The 23,426-nt window shown below is 40.2% G+C and overlaps 1 protein-coding gene across 5 annotated transcripts in view; it reads right to left on the bottom strand.

Annotated features, from left to right (window-relative positions):
- Positions 1 to 23,426, bottom strand: part of NAV3 (neuron navigator 3) — a 1,719,037-nt gene that overhangs the window by 72,214 nt on the left and 1,623,397 nt on the right. For all 5 annotated transcript variants that reach the window (XM_044088077.1, XM_044088075.1, XM_044088074.1 and 2 more), the window contains 2 exons: positions 14,928 to 15,096; positions 126 to 223 (listed from right to left, as the gene is read on the bottom strand). In XM_044088077.1, the coding sequence (XP_043944012.1) occupies positions 126 to 223; positions 14,928 to 15,096 (267 nt within the window). The remainder of the gene's footprint in view (positions 1 to 125; positions 224 to 14,927; positions 15,097 to 23,426) is intronic.

The following is a 23,426-nucleotide window of genomic DNA, read 5'->3' on the forward strand; positions in this document are numbered from 1 at the left end:
TTTTTTTTATTAGAGTTAATTATATGTTGGAGAAGTAGCTGTTCTGTGAATACTCAAATCTGTCTTTAGAAAATCCATAAACAACTGCAAGCTTTCCATTAGGAATTGTGAAAAAAGGTACAAACCTTTGTTCTCTCATAGCCCTTGTTTATGCATACTACAATTCTAACACACTGCCCTTCCTTGTAAAGGGTCCCTTCGGATCCATCAGTCAGCAAAATATCTAAAAATGATAAAGAGAAAAAAATATATATTATTAACCTAAAACAAAAATCTGAAAGTCTTGCTCAGATACTAGCCTGAGGATGGAACACTATTCCTGTTCTGTGGAAGCACAAAGAAAACATAAAATACACTGAGATCATATCTCACTGGCAGTAACAACAAGTTACTTGTCTCATGGCTATGCTATATTCTAGCAATTTCTGAAGTAAATAAATAAAACTGGTAACTTAAATAAAACAGCATTTCCATTATGAAAGGGAGGATGAGGATAGATGTCATTACAAAAAGAGGTAGAAAAGACAAAAAAGGAGCAGAGTACAGAAGGCTTTACCATTCCTTTTTCACTAAATGTTGGAAATATACATCCATTAGTATCCTGGCCTTGAGATAGAATTACTGGGAAAGACCAGTATACTTCATGATTCAGGTACTAGGGATGGAAATTTAATGACCAATCCTATGGTTCTCCCCAAATTTTCAAAACATGGACAGAAGGGTGTGTTTCCATTACAGATGACACGCCTCAGCTTCCCTGGAACAGTCTATGTTAGATTGACAAGAAGGAAACTTCATCCAATAGAAGAGTCACAGACTGGGTGGGGCAATGTGGATTATGCCCTGGCTTTGGAAAGTACAGTTGTGCAAAATCTTACCATAACAGCAGATGTTCTTCTTTTCATTGTTGCAGTATTCATTACAATAGGGATCCCCTGGCAAGGGCCTCCTGATGTCTGGTTGGTATACCAAAGCCTTTAGGTTGCTTTAAGGTACACTGTACATCACACGTATGCTTCTCGCATAGCATAGGGCATAAAGGTGACATCCGGATATACCCTCCTCAGAACTGAGAGCCCCAGTTGGAAAGCCAGTCCAAGGAGAAAAGAGGTAATCAGTACATCCAAAAGAGAAAAGGAGGAGGGAGGGAGTGAATACTACAACAGTGAAGGAAAGGACACCTACCATTATGGTTAGATTTTACACAACTGTACTATGTCTTCAGTATTCATTACAACAGGGGGACTTCCAAAGCTCAGGAAGAAGAGAGGGGGAGGAGGAAGGACCATCAGAGCTCTCTAGGAGCCCATGAAGGATGGCTCTAACAAAACCAGCTCTAGCTCTGGAAATTCCATCTAGCTTGTAGTGCTTGACACATGTATGCACAGAAGTCCAGGTAGCTGGCTCAAGAATAGACTTAGTATCCATACCCTTGCAAAATGCACCAGAAGAAGCCACAGGTATAGTAGAATGAGTCTTCACAGAAGAAGGAAAACTCTTACCATGAAAGGAATAACAAAAAAATGGCTTTAGAAATCCAAGAAAAAAAGAGTTTGCTTGGACACAGCCACTCAAAAGGACCTAGAATGAAAAGAAACAAACAGCTGATCAGATTTACGAAAAGTCTTAGTCTTATCTACATAAAATCTGAGTTGTCTATGTACATCAAATGTGTGAAGCACCTCCTCACTGGCAGATTGTGGAGAAGAGAAAAAGTGGGCAAATGAATGCACTCATTAAGGGACAACTCATTCACCATTTTGGGCATAAAAGAAAGATTAATATGAATGGACACCCTGTCAATATGAAACACCAAAAAAAAAGAGGAAGTCAAGCTGTAATGTCCCTCCTCTGAGCCAGTAATCAAGGAGCCTGAATCCTCACCACTGACACCGGCGAGGGGCATTCACTTGGAACAAAGATAGGCACAAACAGTATTTCCATATGCAGCTCTCTGCATCAAGTACAATTTCCCTTAAGAGCACACAGGGAATGCACACATTCTGGGGGCTGGGTTCTCTCTCTCTCTAGTCCACCAATAAGCCTCCCCACTGGCACTGCTGTAGAGTTGAGTCCTCAGCCAAGTGACCAAGCCAAGTACTCCACCACCCTCTCTGTGAAACCATTGCTCTGTGTCCCTGTTACAAGTAGCTGACACAAACACACACATACACACACACACACACACACACACACACACACACACACACACACACACACACACACACACACACACACACACACACACACCTGGGAAAGGCTGGCACAGATTTACTAGCTATGCCTCCTTCTGCCTGGATCATATGGTAGTTACTGCCACCAGATACTCCAAAGACAGCTACTCTAAAGCTCTTACAAGGGTACCTAATTATACTGAGTGAAATTAATACTAATACAAATTGTAGTGTTTGACCAATGCATAAAGCTTTCAGGAGTGGCCACAGTGTTACCAAATAAATATAAGTACTCTTAAAGGTTAAAATATTCTCTAAAGGACCAACCATAATGAAAAGTTTAAATATATTTAATAATAAATAATAAAATAACATGAACATACTAAATATATATTTACAATAAACACCAGAGTTTCAATCACAGGAAATATTAAAAATAACACTGGTGGACATGTTTACACAGTTACAGAAAAAAACAATACTTAACTAATGTAACTATATTTTCCTGACTGATCTAAAGAATTACTATTTCCTGATTACTTACTAAAGCAAGGCAAGATGGAGTAGGTAAGTGATCCTTCTATGTCAGGTGTCAAAAACAAGTGCCCTGAGATGTCTGCCTCATACAGTATTGAAACATTACTTCAATCCTGGATTACAGAATGACATCACATACATCTGGTCATCTGACTTCTGGTTCCCATACTACCCCCTTTACTAGAAACTGAACCAGAATCTCAAACATATTTGTTACCATACACACAGATAGAGCTTTGCTAAGATGTATTATAGCATCTGGAAGCTATAAAACAACTACTCTTCTCTTCCAGTATCCTCTGTTACAATGTATTAATTTCAATAGTTACCATACAGTCTGACATACAGGTATACTTCTTTTTCTGTCCAGCAGGATCCACTATTGGTACATTTTTAACACAAGCAACTTTCCAAACACATTTTCAACACAAGCACCTGTACAAATCAGTTTGATATACAAATGACATATAATTATTTACACAATTCCAGCTAGCTATGCTGGCATATGTTACACATCCACTGACCATATCTCTCCGGGATAGCTGGCAATACCTCACATCATAATACAAGCCATAATGGCTGGAGGCTCAGACAATTGTCTGGCAGAAGTAAGGGCTAACAGAAGAACAGAGCAATGTTGCAAGGATGCTGAAGCTGCAGGCTCAAAAGGAGCTTAGGTCATTTTTTCTAAAACAAAATTAAGATCCCAGAGAGGCTTAATATGTAGGATGCCTTTAATTAAGGAATTGCTTAGAATCTAGAAGCTAAAGGAGGTGATAAAGGCAGACAAAAAGAAATATCTGATAAGTGGGCCTTAACAGAAGAATACGCCAACCCAGCACTGAGCAGTTCACACAGATAAGAGAGGATAAAAGGAACATCCACATAAGTGGATCCAGGTTATGAGAAAGACACCAAACAGAAAACCTCTTCCATTTGGATAAGTAGGATTTCCATGTAGCACATTTCCTGACCTCCTGCAAGACCCTAACATCCTCAGAAAAAGGTGTCTGTGTGGAATCAAAATCCTATCACTCACAATGTCAGCTGAAGAGTGGACAAGTGGGGATGGATGAGAGATTCCTTGTCTTGTGTGAGTAGGTCCACCCTGTGAGGTAACTTATGATGATTGTCCTTGGCTAAAAACAGAAGAAGAGGAAACCAATGCTGTCTCAGCCAAAAGGGGGTCACAAACGAGATTTTGGAAGCATCCTGTTGTATTTTGAACTTGACTTCTGGGATGAGAGGAAGGGGAGGGAAAGCATAATGAAATATCCCCTTCCAAAAAAAGAGAGGGCGTTCACTTTCCAAACCAGAGGACCTGGGTCTCTGGCACAAAGCAGAGAAAGTGGTGTGTTCAGAGTGGAGCAAAAAGATCCATTTGAGAAGTACACCACTGGTGGACAATGTCATCTCTGTGAAGCATCCATTTGGGGGATTAAGTTATAGACCTGCTCAGACAGTCTGCCACAAAGTTTTTACCTGAAGGAATGTAAACTTCCTGAAGAGTCACTTGATACTAGATAGCTAGTTCCCACACTAGGAGTGCCAACCGGCAAAGAAGATAAGACCTTGTCTCCCTCTTTGTTGACATACCTATGGTACTGTCTGTAAACAACTTGAGAGGTCCTTGGGAGAAGAGAGGATGAAAGGTCTGAAGAGCCAGCAGAAGAGCTCTCATCTCCTTGACATTGATGTGGTCTTTGTTGATGAGCTGACCAGAATCTCGGCACCTTTAGGGAGCCAAAAGCTGCTCCTCATCCAACATCTTAAGCATCTAAGAACAGCTCCTGAGAGTGAAGAGGTGGATGAAAAGGAGTCCTGGATCGAGAGTCAACTGTTGAATCTACCACTGAAGTTCCTGCTTGAGACACAGAAGAAGACGAAGTAAAAATCCAAGGGGATGAGAATTCTGAAGCCATAGTGGCTTTAGAAACCACTTAATTTTCTCATGTAGAGTTTGGCAAAAGGGAGGATAGGAATGGTGGAAGCCATGAACCCCAGACCTCTCAGAAACTCCCTTGCTGTTACTGAGGTCAGAGGAAGAAGGGATTGAAAACTGGAAATTAAGTTAGGGCCTTAGGAGGAGGCAGGGATGCCAGCAGAGGGACAGTCTAGATCCTGCACCCCCAGAAAGACATGATTCTGAGGAGGAGTCAGAAAGGACTTTTTGAAATTGATAGTGAATCCCAAGCTCTGCAGAAGGGAGATCTCTGGAGAGGATGCCTGAAACAGGAGGTTGTCCAAGTAGGGAAAGACTTGGGGCAGTAGAAAGGCTAGAGGGCAAAGCACAAAACTGAAAATGCCAGGAAGCAACAGAGAAATTTAAAAATTTCCTGAAAAAGGGATGAATTAGGATATGAAGATAAGCGTCATTGAGTTCCAGAGATACCAGATAAGCCTGAGGAAGCAGAAGAGGGAAAAAAGCTGAAGGGATAAAATTCGAAAAGAGGGGACCTTCAGAAAAGTGTTTAGATGAGAGAGGTACAGAATAGGTCTCCAAGTGCCCTCTTTCCTGGGCACCAAAAATATTCTGCAGTAAAATCCCTTCCCCCTTTGGGAAATTGGAACTTCCTGAATAGTTCCCTGAGTCTTGATGATTGGATGGGAAACAGGAAATTCACCACGGGGATCACCTCTGTGGCTCTGCTCGACAGGAGCACAGGAAAATTACTTTTTTGGGTGGCGAAAGCCAGGGTACCTTTTTGGCTAGGCTTATATAGGCCCTAGGGCCAATAGCCTAGTACCTACCTATGAACCTATGAACCTATGAGTCAAGAGATCCTGAAGCACAATGGAAAAAAAAGACAACTGTTCCAGATGGGGATGATGAATGCCCATAAAAGGGGGAAGAGATTTCCAGACCATGAAATACCCTAGGCAGATAATGGACAGAACCCAGTGATCTTGAATAATCTTTACCAAACAGAAAGAGAAAGGGAAAGAAGGCAAATGTAGTTGAGAAGAACAGGTTCAAACAACACCTGGTTTATTAGGAAACGGAGACATCTGTGGCACAGAACTTTGGGTAGCTTTAGCAGAAGGAGCCCGCTTCTCACCCTTCTTACCCTGGGGGGAGGACAAGACTGCCTACAAACAAAGGTTGTCTTATTAGGGTAATTTCACTGAAATTTAGGCACAGGAGACACAAAAACATGTTTAAACTTCTGCAAGGCCCTGCCCTTATCCTGAAGAGACTTAAACAAATAAGCAGCAGCTTCACCAAACAAGTGCTTGTTATCCAGAGGAGCATCCATCACATTAGCCTTAATATCATCAGGCAAAGGTTGAAACCAAAGCCAGGAATATCTCCTCATCACAGAACCAAAGTTAGCAGCCCTAGAAGAAACATCTGCTGCATCACAACTACACTTAATGGAATGGCGAGTCACCTGGGACAAAGTCTCTCAAAGAGAAAGAGCAGAAGTCTTTCCTTTAGATTCTGGGAGATCAGAAATTACCTGACAGGCATGGGAAAGAAGAACCAGACTGTATCTGGAAATATGGGTCTGATAACTGACCATCCTAAAAGCCAAATTAGCAGGGGCATAAACCTTCTTACCTGGCCTTTCCATAACTCTGCTGTCTTTATCAGAAGGAGGTAAGTGAGTAGAAGGCAGCAACTGAGAAGGCTTGTCAGATGTCCCAGACATCACAGGAGGGTCAGCAGAAGGACATCTATATAGAAATGTATAGTCCTCAGGTACCCTATAAAACTTATCAGGTATCTTGGGGGCAGGGGGCTGGGAATCAGGAGCATTAGATGCAGTAGAAAAAGCATCCAACAAAGCAGCCAAAACAAGAGGAACAGCAGAAGGTCTAGAAGAGTCCATTTGCAGAAGCTTGTAATACCAAACGTACCTCAGAAACTGGGGCACAATCTCATTTAAAAAACTTCATCATTCTGGAGGACTACTAGATTCCTCTTCCTCAGACCCACAGTCTAAAGGAGAGGGAATCTGAAATGAATAAGCAAGGGATTCCTCACCTGAATCCACCTCCTCCTCAGACAAATCCTGTTCCCTGGATCCTTTAAGGGGAGTGGAGGACCAAGGGGGAGCTGGAACAGAGACTCCATGAGGAGGTTTCAAAGCCATCCAAAGCATTAAACACCCCCTGAGTGAAATTCTGCCATTCACTCTGCTGAGCTAGAGAAATATGCTTAGTGTTTTGCACTTTCTTCAATGGGACATCTGCCTTATAAAACTTAGAAGGTTCCTACCCAGGGCAGCATTCAATAATAGTATTCAGAGCTTCCTTTCTGAACAAAATCTGAGGAACACCCCTAAGCCCCTCAGAAATAATCAGCCTTAGTTCGCCCTGAACATCTGAAGTGGATGTCTGGCATGTAAAGTTGTATCCATGTCAGTCTCTGAAACAGTCGTGGCAGAAGAATCCAATGGCAGAGTCGAGTGATCCTCCTGGCTTTCACTAGCTTTGGGAGAGACATCTGGCAGAAACTACACAGCAGAAGAATCAGACCTAGACTTTTTGGCCTTCTTCATGGACAGCTGTCACTCGGAGCTGAAAGTTCCTTCCATCATGTCTTTAGCTAAAAGCTTAAGATGTTGGTTCTCCAAATACAAATCCAAAGAAGAAAGCTGACTACAGACAGTCTTAGGAACAAAGGTCTGACAAATTGAACAGGATGTATGGTCATGGGAAGTGCCATGACAAAATAAGCTCTGCTTATGGCATTCTTTATGGGGACTCTGTCTCTCACACTGGCATCTAGCCTTCTTGGATGCATGAAACCCCACAAGCAACAACACAAAAGAAAAAGATAAGATAAAAAAACCTCAACAGGGCACTTAATCTGAAATGGCTTGTTGAACCAGAAATGGAAAGGGTGTTCACGCCGATGATCAAGAGATGGTGTTTGAACTGGCAGCAAAGAAATTCAGAGGATGGCACATCCAGACATCTTTATGTCCTACGCTACACGAGAAGCATATGTGTGATGTACGGCATACATTAAAGCAACCTAAAGGTTTTGGTATACTGGCTGGACATCAGGATGCCCTTGGCAGGGCACCCTTGTTGTAATGAATACTGTGACAGTGAAATGGAAGAACATCAGCAGATCAGGTCTTTGTTCATGAACAAATATTAGCATTGTCAACACTTTGTAAATAAAGTAAGTTCTACTGTCATAAGCTTTTGTTAGTGACCAAAAGGATGAGATCATGGATACAAGCATAACAGGGGCACTGGTGAGTTTCCTTTTACACAGTAACTGAACTTCTCACTGTGGCAAAGTAAGGGGCTCAACAACAACTTGGAAAGATCTCAGAGTACAGCCACTTCTCATCTGTGTTGAAAGAAGTGCTTGTGTATGCCCTCAGGCACCTTCCATGAGAGGTGCACCAGGCATGGCACACTAGGATGATGTTCTAGGGTAGACCCTGGACATTTTTAAGGAGTTTCATCTCTGATTACCTAGAAACACTTTGAAATTTTACAAGATGCAGTTTTGGATTACGGGCCCCGTGGACTTGGAGCTCCAAATTATATTGGGCCTTCTAATTCATCTTGAAAATGGCACAAGATTTCAGACAAAATTAGGCCTATTTCACACATTTAGGCCTGGAGCTACAGCTCTATCAGCACTTTTGTTAATCTGGTCCTGACAAGATGAGCTGGAAATTGTTGCCAGTAGAAACAGAAGTTTACTTATTACCACCATGACCTTCAAGATGACAAGTGGTTTATAAAGTGTCTGGATAGTTCTGGATAGTTCCACTATTTGTTAGCATTCATAAGTCATTTCTTTCACTCAAAGTTTGAGAAGGAAGGTTTATAAACACTTTCCTTTCTGTCCAGTACAGTTATGTAAAGAACATGCAAAAGACATACCAATCATGGCTATTCGTTTATTCTTCCTTTGTACTTCTTTATGAAACACATACATCAAAAATGCAAACAAAACTCTCTCTCCTTCATTCATATTGTCTGAAAAGGACTACAAAGGGTGCAGGTAGAAATTCTTTTGTACTCAGATCTCATAATTTTGGCTTGGACGCTCACCTATTTTAAAATGTTCATACCTTTCTGTTGCCCCATGCGCTAAATAAGTATATCAGCTATTATCAGCTGTTGACCCCCGTTTGATCACAAAAAGGATGTTTGTAAGAGTATTTCCGTCACCTCACATGGTATGTATAGATGTATGTTGAAGACGTTAGAGAAGGCAATTTTAATTTTCTATGCTTTCTGAGTCATAATTTGTCTGAGTGATGGTAAAAAAAGAAAGAAATGGTCTCAGGGGAACACAGCAAGTACGCCTAGATACACCTATGATTAAGTGCCTTAGGAGCCTGCCCCCCCGATGACACAAACTGTCACATCTAAAAGGCCAGCTTATATGAAAACAGTTCATCTAATAAATGGCATCACCAAAAGGCTGCATCAGTAATGCCAACAGTACAGCTTATTTTGTATAGTTAGCTAGGTTGTGCTGATTAGAAAAGCACAACTACACAATACAGTAGGTTCTAAGCATGTAAGATAAGAAATAAAATGCTGACATATTCAAGTTTCATATTGAAAGTGTATGAATGATGGAAAGATCTTTGGTGAATAATTATATTTATTTTCAAGAATGCCAAGGTTAATTAAGGCTGACTTGATTGATGCCCATGAAATGTTAATACTTTAATTTAGCAAATAAACTGAAAGGCTGCATACACCTAAATAATCCAGCCTTTTAGCATACCACGCTACTTTTAGTGTGTAATATTTTCCTTTCTAAGAGGCATGAATTTTTGACCTCATGGAGTGTATGCCACTAATGTACACTTGTTGAAATGAATCCGAGATAATGTGTTGGTGGTAATACAATGCTGAGACATATACACTCACCTTTCATGACTCTCTACAGTCCACATTTTTGCAGAGTATCTCAATTTTTGCCTCATTTGGTTGGTCTGCTCCTCATAAAGTCTGCAGTTAACAAATCATGGAGGATTAAAGTCAGTGAATAGTGACATACATTTGAGTTTCAGATGATGAAGATGAAGTCCCAATGTGTCTAGGGATGAAAATGCTTAACCGTTGTATTTTGTGTTGTGATTCAAGTTTTTATTCAATATACTGATGTTTTTAAAACTTTACCAAGACTGGTGTCTTCTTTTCTGGAGTTATGCTTATGTGATTTAACTATTGGTACTTGCACATTTTTTATCCTAAAGACTCTCTGTGTCACTATGTGAGCCTAATTTTGCAGCTTCCTGGTTGTTATATTTTGGCTGCATGGACACACACACACACACAGTTGAAACGTTTTTCTTGTAGACTGGATACTGCAAAGTGGTGACAGGGGAAAGAGTGCTTAGGCAGCATAGGATGGTGGTCTGTACAATGACGCTGGCAATCACGATGAGGAGGAGAATGAGGGTAGTGCCACGGATCAAATGGTGGAAGATGAAAAAGGATAACTGTAAGGTGGGGTTCAGGGAAGAGTTAAGACAGGCACTGGGTGGCAGTGAAGAGCTACCAGATAGCTCGGCAGTCACAGCAGAGGTGGTAAGAGAGACAGCTTGAAAGGTGATTGGTGTGACATCTGGGCAGAGCAAGGAGGACAAGGAGACCTGGTGGTGGAATGAGGAAGTACAGGAAAGTATACAGAGGAAGAGGGTGGTGAAGAAGAAATGGGATTGTCAGAGAGATGAAGAAAGTAGACAGCAGTACAAGGAGATGAGGCATATGGTAAAGAGATGGGTGGCAAAGGCTAAGGATAAGGCATATGGTGAATTGTATGAAAGTTTGGACACTAAGGAGGGAGAAGCAGAACTGTACGACTGACTAGACAGAGGGACCGAGCTAGGAAAGATGTGCAGCAAATTAGTGTGATAAAGGATAATGAGGGAAATGTACTCACAGATGAGGAGGGTGTGTTGAGCAGATGGAAAGAGTACTTTGAGGGGCTGATGAATGAAGAGAATGAGAGATAGAGAGGATTGGATGATGGGGGATAGTGAATCAGGACGTGCAACGCATTAGCAAGGAGGAAGTAAGGACAGCTATGAAGAGGATGAAAAATGAAAAGGCTGTTGGTCCAGATGACATACCTGTGAAGCATGGAGGTGTTTAGGAAAGATGGCAGTGGGGTTTTTAACCAGACTGTTTAACAAAATCTTGGAAAGTGACAGGATGCCTGAGGAGTGGAGAAGAAATATATTGGTACCAATTTTTAAGAATAAGGGTGATGTGCAGAGCTGTAGCAACTACAGAGGGAAAAAATTGATCAGTCACAGCTTGAAGTTATGGAAAGAGTAGCGGAAGCTAGATTAAGAAGCGAGGTGATGATTAGCGATCAGCAGTATGGTTTCATGCTGGGAAAGAGCACTACAGATGCGATGTTTGCTCTGAGGGTGTTGATGGAGAAGTACAGAGAAGGTCAGAAGGAGTTGCATTGTGTCTTTGTGGACATAGAGAAAGCATATGACAGGGTGGCTAAAGAGGAGTTGTGGTATTGTATGAGGAAGTCAGGAGTGGCGGTATTGTATGAGGAAGTCAGGAGTGGCACAGAAGTATGTAAGAGTGGTACAGGATATGTATGATGGCAGTGTGATAGTGGTGAGGTCTCCGGTAGGAGTGATGGATGCATGCAAGCTGGAGGCAGGATTACATTAAAGATCAGATCTGAACCCTTTCTTACTTGCAATAGTGATGGACAAGTTGACAGATGAGATCAGACAGGAGTCCTCGTGGACTATGATGTTTGCAGATGACACTGTGATTTGTAGTGAGAGTAGGGAACAGGTGGAGGAGACCCTGGAGAGGTGGAGATATGCTCTAGAGAGAAGAGGAATGAAGGTCAGCAGGACTAAGACAGAATATATGTGTGTGAATGACAGGGAGGATAGAGGAATGGTGAGGATGCAGGGAGTAGAGTTGGCAAAGGTGGATGAGTTTAAATACTTGGGATCAACAGTTCAGAGTAATGGTGAGTGTGGAAGAGAGGTGAAAAAGAGAGTACAGGCAGGATGGAGTGGGTGGAGAAGAGTGTCAGGAGTGATTTATGACAGACGAGTACAAGTAAGAGTAAAAAGGAAGGTCTACAAGAGGGTAGTGAGACCAGCTATGTTATATGGGTTGGAGACAGTGGCACTGACAAAAAGGCAGGAGTCAGAGCTAGACGTGGCAGCATTAAAGATGTTAAGCTTTGCAATGGCTGTGACGAGGATGGACAGGATTAGGAATAAGTATATTAGAGGGTCAGCTCGGGTTGGACAGTTTGGAGACAAAGCCAGACAAGTGAGATTGCCTTGGTTTGGACATGTGTTGAGGAGGAATGCTGGGTATATTGGAGAAGGATGCTAAGAATGGACATGCAGGTGGGTGGTGTGACAAAGCAAGATGCAGAGGACAGGATGAAATGGAAACAGATGATCCGCTATGGCGACCCCTAACAGCAACAGCCAGAAGAAGAAGGAGGAGTTGATTGGGTAAGCCCACTAAACATAACTATCTTTTTTATGAGTGATCCAGGGCCACTGTCTAGTAAAGTAACTTGTTCAACGTTACAACAGTAGGCAAATGGAGATCAAAGTTATCAAACCCTATACCCTGGGCACAGGGTTCTGTCTAATTTCTTTTAGTTTTTCCCACATGTGACAACTGCTTTGCTGTCATACATGCACCTTCTGTTCTTTAAATGTTTTCAAACTGAAATGTGCTATTCATACACTTTTAATCTGTTAAATAAAAAAACTTGCAAACATTTCTGCCAGTGTTTGAGTAATTTATAATACTACTCTCATGATGTATTGGATCTACTATTTTTCTGCCTTTTGTTGGTTTATGTTTTTATATATTCTGCTACAATTGTAACACAATGGAATGATGCTTCAGTCAGACTTCCCACGTAAGGTGTCTGTCCATGTTTCTGCTTGCTGAAACCTATGTATTTGCTCACAGATCTACATACTATTGACAGCATATTTAACTTTAATGTCCAAATAGTCTCTTTATCAAGATGAAATGTAGCCGTGTACATGCCAGCATTAGCGTGATTTGTGTCAAGTACCGTCACATGTTTTGAGTGAATCTAATTAAGCAGATGATTCCAAGTACCATCACATTTTTTGTTAGTGTAACTAATTAGCAGAAAATGTTTTGTTATTAAAACTAATTAACAGAAAATGAATTTAAATGGGGATAGAAAGAGGAACAATGCCTGATCTCTCATTTATAATGATAGCAAGGTTTGGCTGTATGCCTTTCAGAGAAATGACTGTAAATATGTAACGAAACGTGTGGTGGGAAATATTACAAGAAATGCTGAGCAAAGTGACTCTGAAAATAAAGACTGCAAATTTATTGGAATATAAGTTACTGTGTCTTACCCTTTCTTTAGATTCAAGGAAGCATTTAATAACCGACACCTGCATATTACTTGTCAACTAATGAGCAACCAATAAGTGCTTTAGCCGCCTTCAGGCTAATAAAAGGTCTAAAATGATCTGTCCATTAAAATCTGGAAACAGAGAAATATAAAGCTTTCTTATCAAATTATAGTCTTTCATCTAGTTGTGATAAATTGCCTCTCATATTCAAGGTTAGAACCTTGAAATTTGAAAATAAAACACATGCAAGAATCAGTTGTTAGCTGATTATTAAACACACTTATCGTTGCTTTTTTTCCCAAAAGCAGTAAAATGTTTAGATATCTTGAAATTGCATGTTGTCTTCCCCACACAAAAAGTGTTGTAGTTTTTGAAGTATGCTAAATACGCTTCCACTATGAATGAATGAAAGCGGTTGCATTGAGGATCAGAATCCCTGAATTGGATTTGCCAAAAACATGTTGCCTAACCACTTTTTAAAGTGTTTCTGCATGGGGGCAAGACTCCACCCATACCCCCCAAACTTATATACACCAGCTCCAAGGTTAATTACACAAAAAAGGGAATCACTTCTGGCACAACTTTCTGACAATGACAGGGGGGCAAGCCCTCCTGCACCCCTCAAACATATATATATATATATATATATATATATATATATATATATATATATATATATATATATATATATATATATATATATATACCAGCTCCAAGGTTACTTACTCAAAAAAGGGAATTACTTCCAGCACAATTCTCGGAGAATGGAACAGAGGAACTCCGATATTCAGCGAGTTGAAACTCAGGCAGTTGAAGCTTGAGAGCTCAAACGTTTTCCACCAGTACGGTAATGGTTAAGGGCAATAAGTTACAAGTGTTACAGTGCCAAAAGCTGTTAAATATATGTTTACTATGAATGTGCAAAAACAATAAAAAAGCTTCCTTTTTCCCACATAGAACATTTTTAAGTTGCTGCTTATGGTTACTGTCTAAAACACTGCACCTTTCTACTGATAAAAGTCAGCTCTTACGGTCACTGAAAATAATGTGTCAAACAGAACAGGCATTTAAGGGGAAAGTTCTTGAACATAACATCTTTGAATATGTATAACCTGAGTTATCTTGTAATTACTGGCGAAAATAGTTTATAATGATTATCAATAACTACAGTGTATGCATTTGAAACTTTATGGTCCTGCTTCGGTTCATAACACCATTCCAAGAATTTTCTGCTTAAAATCTTTAGAAAGAGTATTCTTTCCTAATTAGGCTTGAGGCCAGAGGTACTAATTAGTTGTGATTTTACACAGCTCATTAGTACCTCTGGCCTGTAATTTTATAACAAGAAGGATGAGTTCTGTAAGCATGTAATTCAGCATTTGATGAATTAGGTTTACCACATATATTGATACCTAACAAAGAAAAATCCCATGTCTAAACATGATAATGCAGGTCACAACCAAATCACAAAATAAACTTCAGAAAATTGATAGTGCCGTTAAGATATTCTAAAACAAAAATTGGAGGGACAGCTTATCTAATCTTTTCTCACTATGCTTACTATAAATCTGTTTCTAAAAAGTTAAATGGAAAAGCTTATGGAATGTTTTACATACATCTATTGGGCAGACTGTTCACTATGCTGAAGCCATTTTGCACATAATTATATCTGACCTTTTGACAATGTTAAAATCTTTATGACATGGAATCCAGTATACAATACTTTCATGGTCTACATTCATTTAATGTCTCAAAAACTAATTGTGTAGTCAGCTTTACTTCCCTGAAATGTTTTCCTGCAGGCAATCACATTAAAGATTATGTGAATATAAAAATCAGGGACATCTTCAAAGACATTTCTTCTCACCTGATGTTACACAGTCAGGAATGTTCAGATTATTTAAGGAAAGTCCCAAAGACTGACGAGAGGAAGAGGAGGAGGTACTTGATTCTGATGAAGGGCGTCCAGATTTTGCAGTACTTCCTGTCTCAGCTTTTAGTCGATCATTTTCTGCTTTCAGCAACTCAATTTCATTCTAAGAAAAATACAATTAGATCAAAATGAGTTTGATCAGAATACAGCTTTCTAAATTCTAACCAACGTGTTAGATACTGTTGGACCACTATGTGTGACCTCCATGGTCTAACAATATTGGTAGAAATATAATAATAAATGTTTTCTTCCAACTTCTTGTGAACATCAATGTTTCCTTCTCTCTGCCCTGCATCTTCATTTTTATCAAACACACCTGTCCTTTAAAAATATGGTATATTATTTCACCCCCCCCCCCCCCATCTGTCATGCAGTATATACATTTCAACCACTTGGAGTCCTGTCTTTTTCTCCAGTGTCAGTATTTCCCATAGCATTTTATTTCTTTTATTTTTATTTAACATTTGTTTACTGGGAAAGTCCGACTTAGAATGAAGCCAATTTTTGGAGAAGGCCTGGGGAGAAATGTTCCAGACGCATGCCTTTTTGTAACGTGGGAGGAAACCGGAGTACCCAGAGAAAACCCACATGAATGCAGGGAGGACATGCAGACTCTGCATAGAAGGCACTCCAGTCGGGAATCGAACCGGAGAACCTCTTACTGTGAGGTGACAATGCTACTGCTGCACCTCTGCACCTTCCATTTGATAAACTACCTCTGCTCATTGTTTACTGACATAATTTCCTCTGTTGTATTTAGCACCATGACTGGACCAAGGACTGTACACACAGTTTTACCAATGCACTGTAAAATGGAAAGCTGTCCTCAGCTTTCCACAGTCCATTTCTCAGCTGTATCCATCAGAATCACTAGTTTTCCATCACACTCTTATTACATTTCATTATCTGCTCTGAATTATTTTAATTTCTTTGTGGGTCTTATTTATTAATTTGATACCTTAAGTCAACAAGTCTAAGGACACTTTTCAGCAACTATCCAGCCAAAATACATAATGTTACATTAATTAAGTAATTCACAGAGGATGTATATATACATATTGTGTTAGATGATTTTACCACACACATTAGTACAGCAGAATTCAACTTGCAGGTATTTACAATATATGAAATTAGAACAAAATGAAAATCATAGGTAATGGAAGGGCTTTCTAAAAGAAAGAAAGAAAGGGTATTTCTGGGTTAGACAGCTATGCATAAAATAAGGCACAAGTACACACATACAGGGATAAATTATTTCCTGTGGTCCAGATGATTCATGTTCAGTTACCTGAATTTGTAGTGTACAGTAGTTTGGTAATAGTCAATGGACCAGACTGTAGAACTTTGCTGCACTAGTAAGACCTAGTGGATGACAGCTGTACCATCCACTGGACCTGATGATACAACTGCTCCACAGACATGCACTACATGGGTGGAGCATTGGGATATGTGTGGTAGCATGCATAATACCCCTGTGAGCAGCAAACGAAGAGCTCACAAGCCACCGATGATAGCAAGTTAGGTAGAGGAGAGAGTCTGCGCCATCAGCAAACTAGCCTGTTCCCTAGCACCAACTCTTCCCTCTGAGTGCATCATCTGGTTAGCTTCAACCCAAATAAGGGCATGAATGAGTCATAGGGCTTGTGCTCTGCCTTGGGAATGAATATGGCTTTCATTCAGTGGGTATTATGAATGGATCCACTGGATGCAGGCAGATAAGCTGGGTGGTTTGTGGCAACAGCAAAGGGAAAAAAATGGCTCTGCGGCATACAGGAAGTGAGCCCTAACTACATACCGGATATTGAGAGTTTAATTAGTTTCACAGAAATTACAGGAGTCAGGTAGGGAGAGGTAAGAAGAAGCAGCTTTTCAGCTCCCCTTTTCCAGGAAGACGTATAGGGTTTGTGTTTGTGATCTAATGCTCCTCACATAATGGGGATAAGGTTGTAATCACACAGCAGATAGCTGATGAATTCAGCATACCAGGGAGGGCACGGGGAGCTAATCGAGATTATGTGCAGTGATGCTCATGTCATCCAGCAGCCCTGCCCAGTTAGGGCGCACACAAAATTCCCTGGTGTACTAAGCCAGCATATGTGATACCATTGAGTTTATGCAATGTGACACTACGGGGTTCTTACAGTTCCCCTTTCCCTTTCTAACTTGCTGATAGGTGTGGTAACGGTAGTGCTAGGAGTAATACTGGGGACACTTAGAACAGAAGTGATTGGAGTAACATCAGGTAACTGGTGACCAGCTAGATCTGTATGTGAAGGTGAGAAAAAAGTTAAATATAAATACTTGTAGAACATGAACAAATAATTACTTACCTGATCAATGCAAAACTTAAATAAAGCAAAACAGGTGAAAACTGAGGTCAAAGTCATTTGAACCAAAGATAGGTTATATAATTAAACCAAGAAGACAGAAACTAATAATATGTGGTATACAGGTCAGTATTTTGACAATGTATAGCACTCAGACTGAAGTTAATCATAGGATATTTAAGACTTAAGTAAATGTGACACACAGGGTCAGGAATTTGGTAATGTACTGACACCAAAGCTAGCTAGTTAGCTTTAACATATGGTGTAGTATTTTCAATAATGTATAACTACAGTGAAAACAACTGTATGTGCATGTGTGCGTGTGCGTGTGTGTGTGTGTGTGTGTGTGTGTGTGTGTGTGTGTGTGTGTGTGTGTGAGAGACAGAAAGATCATATTCAGTTTAAGGAAGCCCTATAACCATACATGAGATGGTTCTGTTCATGTATCAAGAAAGCATGTATCTAATATATGTTAATTACTTTTTTGCCTTGTCCCCTCCATAACCTTGATGGTCAATTACACTTTGTCAAAGAACCTGATTCCCTGGGATGAGGATCAAGTGAACAAGGAGAAGAAGTCATCATCTACATGTTTGGGGACTTGACTTCTGTGGATAAACCCTACTTTCCCCTGTACATACTCAAAGCATCCAAGGGGGTAAGGTGTGCAATGGGCCTCTGTTTGCATTTGTTGTCTCTGCATGATGTACTCATTGTCCCTGTCCCTGTTGTAGATAGCACCCTCTCACAATCCTCAGTCTTCTCTGGGGATTCAACCATGGACAGCATACCTGGTGAAACACTGGTCACGCTTCCCCTCCAAGAGAGGTATTCAGGCAAAGCTGCATCATTTCACATCTCTTCTACCCAAAACTAGAATAAACAGGCATTTAAACTCATCTGAGTTGCTTGGGTCATAGTTAAAGCTATATATCCTTATATCAATGGGTCTGGATTAACTGGTGTTAATTCCTGTTTAAAGGTCTGTGTTGCCATAAATGAAGGTGCTATTAATGCATGGAATGCTATATTTTCAAGGTATGGTATTCCTTATATTGCCATGATAGACAATGGCCCAGAGTATGACAGTGCGGAATTCAAGAATTTTTTTCAGAGTAGAAGAAACCATCAAGTTTTGTCACCTCCATGTTATGGACAGTCCAATGGCTAAGCTGAAAGGATTATTTAGAGTTAAGCATCTTATTAAAAAAAAAACAGTAATACTGGCTGGAATAGATATGTAGTCCACTGTAAGGTACTGGTTTAGTGCCCTCACAGATGGATCATGCAGTGGAATAAAAAAAATCCTTTGTCTGCTTTGTAGCTAACTCCCAGACAAGACAGACTGAAACAGAATCAGCCAAGGTAGAAACATTATAATGACAGACAAATCAAACCACTTTTTAAATTGCAGCCAAAATTATCCGAGGCCAAGACTTCTGATAGTAAGGTGGACAGACAGAACTGGAAACATTTACTGACGTGTGTTAACAAGTCTTCTCCAGATAAGTCTTCTCTAGAAAATGTGGGGCAAGAAAATGTTGAATAATACATGGAGGTACCCAGAGATTGCTAAAGTGTCCAAAGACGATACCACAGTGTTGGCACAGACTAATGAATTGTTACTAGGTTACCAGGTACTGATGATAATGCACGTTCACCTTCATCTTCAAGTCTTCTTTTTCTTTCGGCTGTTCCCATTAGGGGGCACCACAAAGGATCATCTGTTTCCATTTCTTCCTGTCCTCTGCATCTTGCTCTGTCACACCAACCACCTGCATGTCCTTTCTCACCACATCCATAAACCTTATCTTAGGCTTCCTCTTTTCCTCTTATCTGGCAGCTTCATCCTTAGCATCCTTTTCTCAATATATCCAGCATCCCTCCTCAGCACATGTCCAAACCAACACAATCTCGCCTCTCTGGCTTTGTCTCCAAACCGTCTAACCTGGGCTGACCCTCTAATATACTTATCCCTAATCCTGTCCATCCTTGTCACACCCAGTGCAAATGTTAACATCTTTAACTCTGCCAAATCCAGCTCTGACTCCTGCTTTTTTGTCAATGCCACTGTCTCCAACCCATATAACATAGCTGGTCTCACTACCCTCTTGTAGACCTTCCCTTTTACTCTTACTAGTACTCGTCTGTCACAAATCACTCCTGACACTCCTCTACATGCACTCCACCCTGCCTGTACTCTCTTCTTTACCTCTCTTCCACACTCGCCATTACTCTGAACTGCTGATTCCAAGTATTTAAACACATCCACCTTTGCCAACTCTACCCCCTGTATCGTCACCATTCCTCTATCCTCTCTCTCATTCACACACATATATTCTGTCTTAGCCTTGCTGACCTTCATTCTTCTTCTCTCTAGAGCATATCTCCACCTCTCCAGGGTCTCCTCAACCTGTTCCCTACTCTCACTACATATCACAATGTCATCTGCAAACATCTTAGTCCACGAGGACTCCTGTCTGATCTCATCTGTCAACCTGTCCATCACCACTGCAAATAAGGAAGGGCTCAGAGCTGATCCTTGATGTAATCACATCTCCACCTTAAAACCATGTGTCACTCCCACTGCAGATCTCACAGCTGTCACACTACCCTTGTACATATCCTGTACCACTCTTACATACTTCTCTGCCACTCCCGACTTCCTCATACAATACCAGAACTCCTCTCAGGTCACCCTGTCATAAGCTTTCTCTAAGTCCACAAAGACACAATGCAACTCCTTCTGACCTTCTCTGTACTTCTCCATTAACACTCTCAGAGCAAACATCGCATCTGTAGTGCTCTTTCCTGGCATGAAATCATACTGCTGATCACTAATCATCACCTCCCTTCTTAACCTAGTTTCTAGTTCATTTTCAAGTACACTAATTTAACTGTTTCTTTGAGGTTTCAGGGCATAGAAGAGCTATTAGTTTTAGTTTAGGTTCATAGTTTTAGTACTAAGCTAATTGTCCTTGCAAGCCATTTTAAGCATAGCCAATTATCCTTTGTGAGACTTGAACTCTGCACCTTGTGTTTGTAAGGCAAACACCTTAGCCACTAAGCCACTAAGTCACCCTCCCAACCCCCAATTAAAAATGCAAGTTTGTTTCTGTGATGGTTCATGGGCTTATTTCAGTTAACTATATTTTAGAATGCCTTGTCAAAGGTGAAGTGTATACTTTGTCATTAAGTAAAATCAGTATGAATAAAAATCTAAATGTTATTACGGGGAAAAACAACCTGGTAAAAAATGTCATAGTCTGTTATAATGTCATCATCAATTGTAGATACCTCAAAGAATGAAACACATTTAAAGCACAGAACACTTTACTAAATGTTTTCTGAAGCTAACCAGATAACTGTTGAGTGAAATAAGTGTTTATTTCTGCCAGCTGTGTTTTAGCTTCTGACAGACTTGCTTACATAGTCAAGGGATATGGTGTAGTGTTCATATACTGTCACCATGTGGCAACCAGGTATAAGTACATCTGACATATTGGTGTGAACATGACTGGTTCCTTACCCACAATCTATGTAGTGGAAATCAAAATGAAAGTCAGTGTCAAATTAAGTAAATGTAACCTGAATTAAAAAAGATGGCTGTTTTAAATGTTCTTTAAGGATAATGCAGATGCCCTTTACTTTGACTGGATTAGCTTCAGGCACTATCTGCAGTGTTATAAAGTAAGGCCCAGAAACAGGAATTAAAAAATAAATGAGCTAGTGAAAATGTTTGCGATAATACAGAGTAAAGGCTTTAGAAAATACCGGTTAGAAAGATAAGAATTTTAAAATGTGGTGCATAGAGCATAACTGAAATTTTGTGATTATAAAATCATTAATATTAAATATTAGCATGTATCTTATTATACAAACATTAAAACATATTTCTTTTCAAAAAGATGCAGATTTCAGCTTTCCCATACCAATCAGTGAGATGCCATATTAATCACCCTTTGTTTATTTACTTGTTTACTTACTATAAAGTTATGTGGGCTTGTCCACTGGGGCTCTGAGCTATTAATGCGGCCAGGCATAGCTCTCAACAAATCAGGGACAATTAGGGGCACTTTTACAATATTAGTACTATTGACTTGAGACACTGACAGGATAAGAGAATGCAAATTAATATACAGTTTCTGAAGTAAAACAAGTCTATAACTCTAATTATTTTCATAATTTATTAAGTGCAATTCACCAACTTTTCCCCAGAAGTCATCAGTTTTCGGAGGGATTAAGGACAGAGCTAAAATTTAAGTCAAAATCAGGGACAGGTGAGAGTTATGTTGCCAATGGGAAAAGAAAACCTGAACAAAACAGCTACAAAGAAGGGACCACACAGTTATTGTCAATCTTTGCAACACTACATGCCTGGTACATAGAATAACATGCAAATCAGCAGCAAAATGTTCATTGTGTGCTACATACAATCATCTGATAATAAGAATCTGTTCAGGGTGATATACTGGTACTGGTGCATGCCTGTGTAGGACACAAGCAGCATTTAATAGCTTTATTAACACACATTTATTTATAAAATGGACAGCAAGTGCAGCTGCTTTGATATGATGAGTGAATGAGAAGCTTTCCAGTTACTTGGCTGGGTATATTAAGTTTCCAGTCAGCATGTTCAAAGCATCTTGCACTGAATCAGCTACCATAGTGAATCTAAAATTGTTTTATTGAGAAAGAGCATCTTGAAGCTTTCTTTTTAAAAAAAAGCATTATTTCCTGCCTCTTAGTTTTTCAATTAGAGGCCTTTCAGCATGCTAACGTACATGAAAGTACATCTTGGTGTAGCTTTAAAGCAAGTATTAGAAAAAATACTTCTACACTTTCACTATGAAAGATTGTAACTTTACACCTCACATTTCACATCCTTGCTCTTAAAATCAAAAGTCAGCCATTACGTGTGCAGATGAAAATTGTTTTTTTCCCAAGGGGCAAGTTCCCTATCCTCCTGACCCCTCTTCCAAATTTATATATACTAACATTCACATAGCATTGAGGAAAGGAAAACTCCCCAAAACAGTGCAACGTATGTTAGCACTGGGGCACAGATGGCTAAAGCCCTGAATACAGTCTAGGTGACCCCTGTTCGACTAGCAGCTCGGGCATCTCAGGCACTAATGTGGGGTGATGGGCATGTCCATTATGCAGAGTAGGGCACTTGCTCATGCATTAGGCTAGGGATGCACAGGAGGATGTAGTCTGAGGAAAGAAAGGGTACTTTGCAGCCACAGAGGACAGACAACACACCAGCGTGCTTCATTGCACACGTGTCCTACGATGACAGAAGCAAGTGTAAGTGGGAAGGTAAAGTTACTGCCTAAAAATAAAAATGCACTCCCAAAGCCAGCATCCTTGATCTCCTCACTGACTCCAGACTTGAGTTGGGGTCATTTTAGGGGAGAATAAGGCAGACCTGCTAGATCAGTTGAATGAGTAGAGGACCTGGGTGTGAGCTGATGGTCAGCTGAAGGAACCAAAAAGACAAAAACAGTGCACAGTGGTCTTGGGCAATTGCTTGTTTTGCCCTAATGGAGTAGGCAAGTGATTTCCAGATCTTGAGCCAAAAGAACACATGCGGTAGCTGAAGAGGACTTGAATATTTTTAACAAGGTCCATGATGTTAGCACTTGTCTGATGGAGTGGGAACTTTCTTGATTACAATGTTTTGTTAGAGTATTGAAGTCCTAAATGTTTCTAGTTTATAACCAGAAGCCACAAAAGACTGCAAACTGCCTTTATGGTAGTAAACTGCTAGTGATTCCTGCAGTATGAAATGATCTATGTTTTCTAGCTTGTGGAGTTCTTCCAGGACTAGAGGTAGACAATATACAACTATATGTAGCATGTGACACATATCATACAAGGAAGCTTTTCTCAGCTCAGCTTATTCAAGGACATCTATATCTGCCATCCATCCTTACTTCCCCCGGCTTCAAGACACAGTTACTTGTCCTCCTTAACTGCAGGTCCTGAGTTGCTAAATCATTTATTTAGCATATTTTTCAGTATTTTCACTTTTTTGATTGATTTTCACTAAAAAGCACACAAGAAACATTGAAAAAAATTTCACATTATAGCTATTGCATGT

The sequence above is a fragment of the Protopterus annectens genome, chromosome 11.part0 (genome assembly GCF_019279795.1).
Source record: "Protopterus annectens isolate FY-2018-M chromosome 11.part0, PAN1.0, whole genome shotgun sequence".
Taxonomy (NCBI): domain Eukaryota; kingdom Metazoa; phylum Chordata; order Ceratodontiformes; family Protopteridae; genus Protopterus; species Protopterus annectens.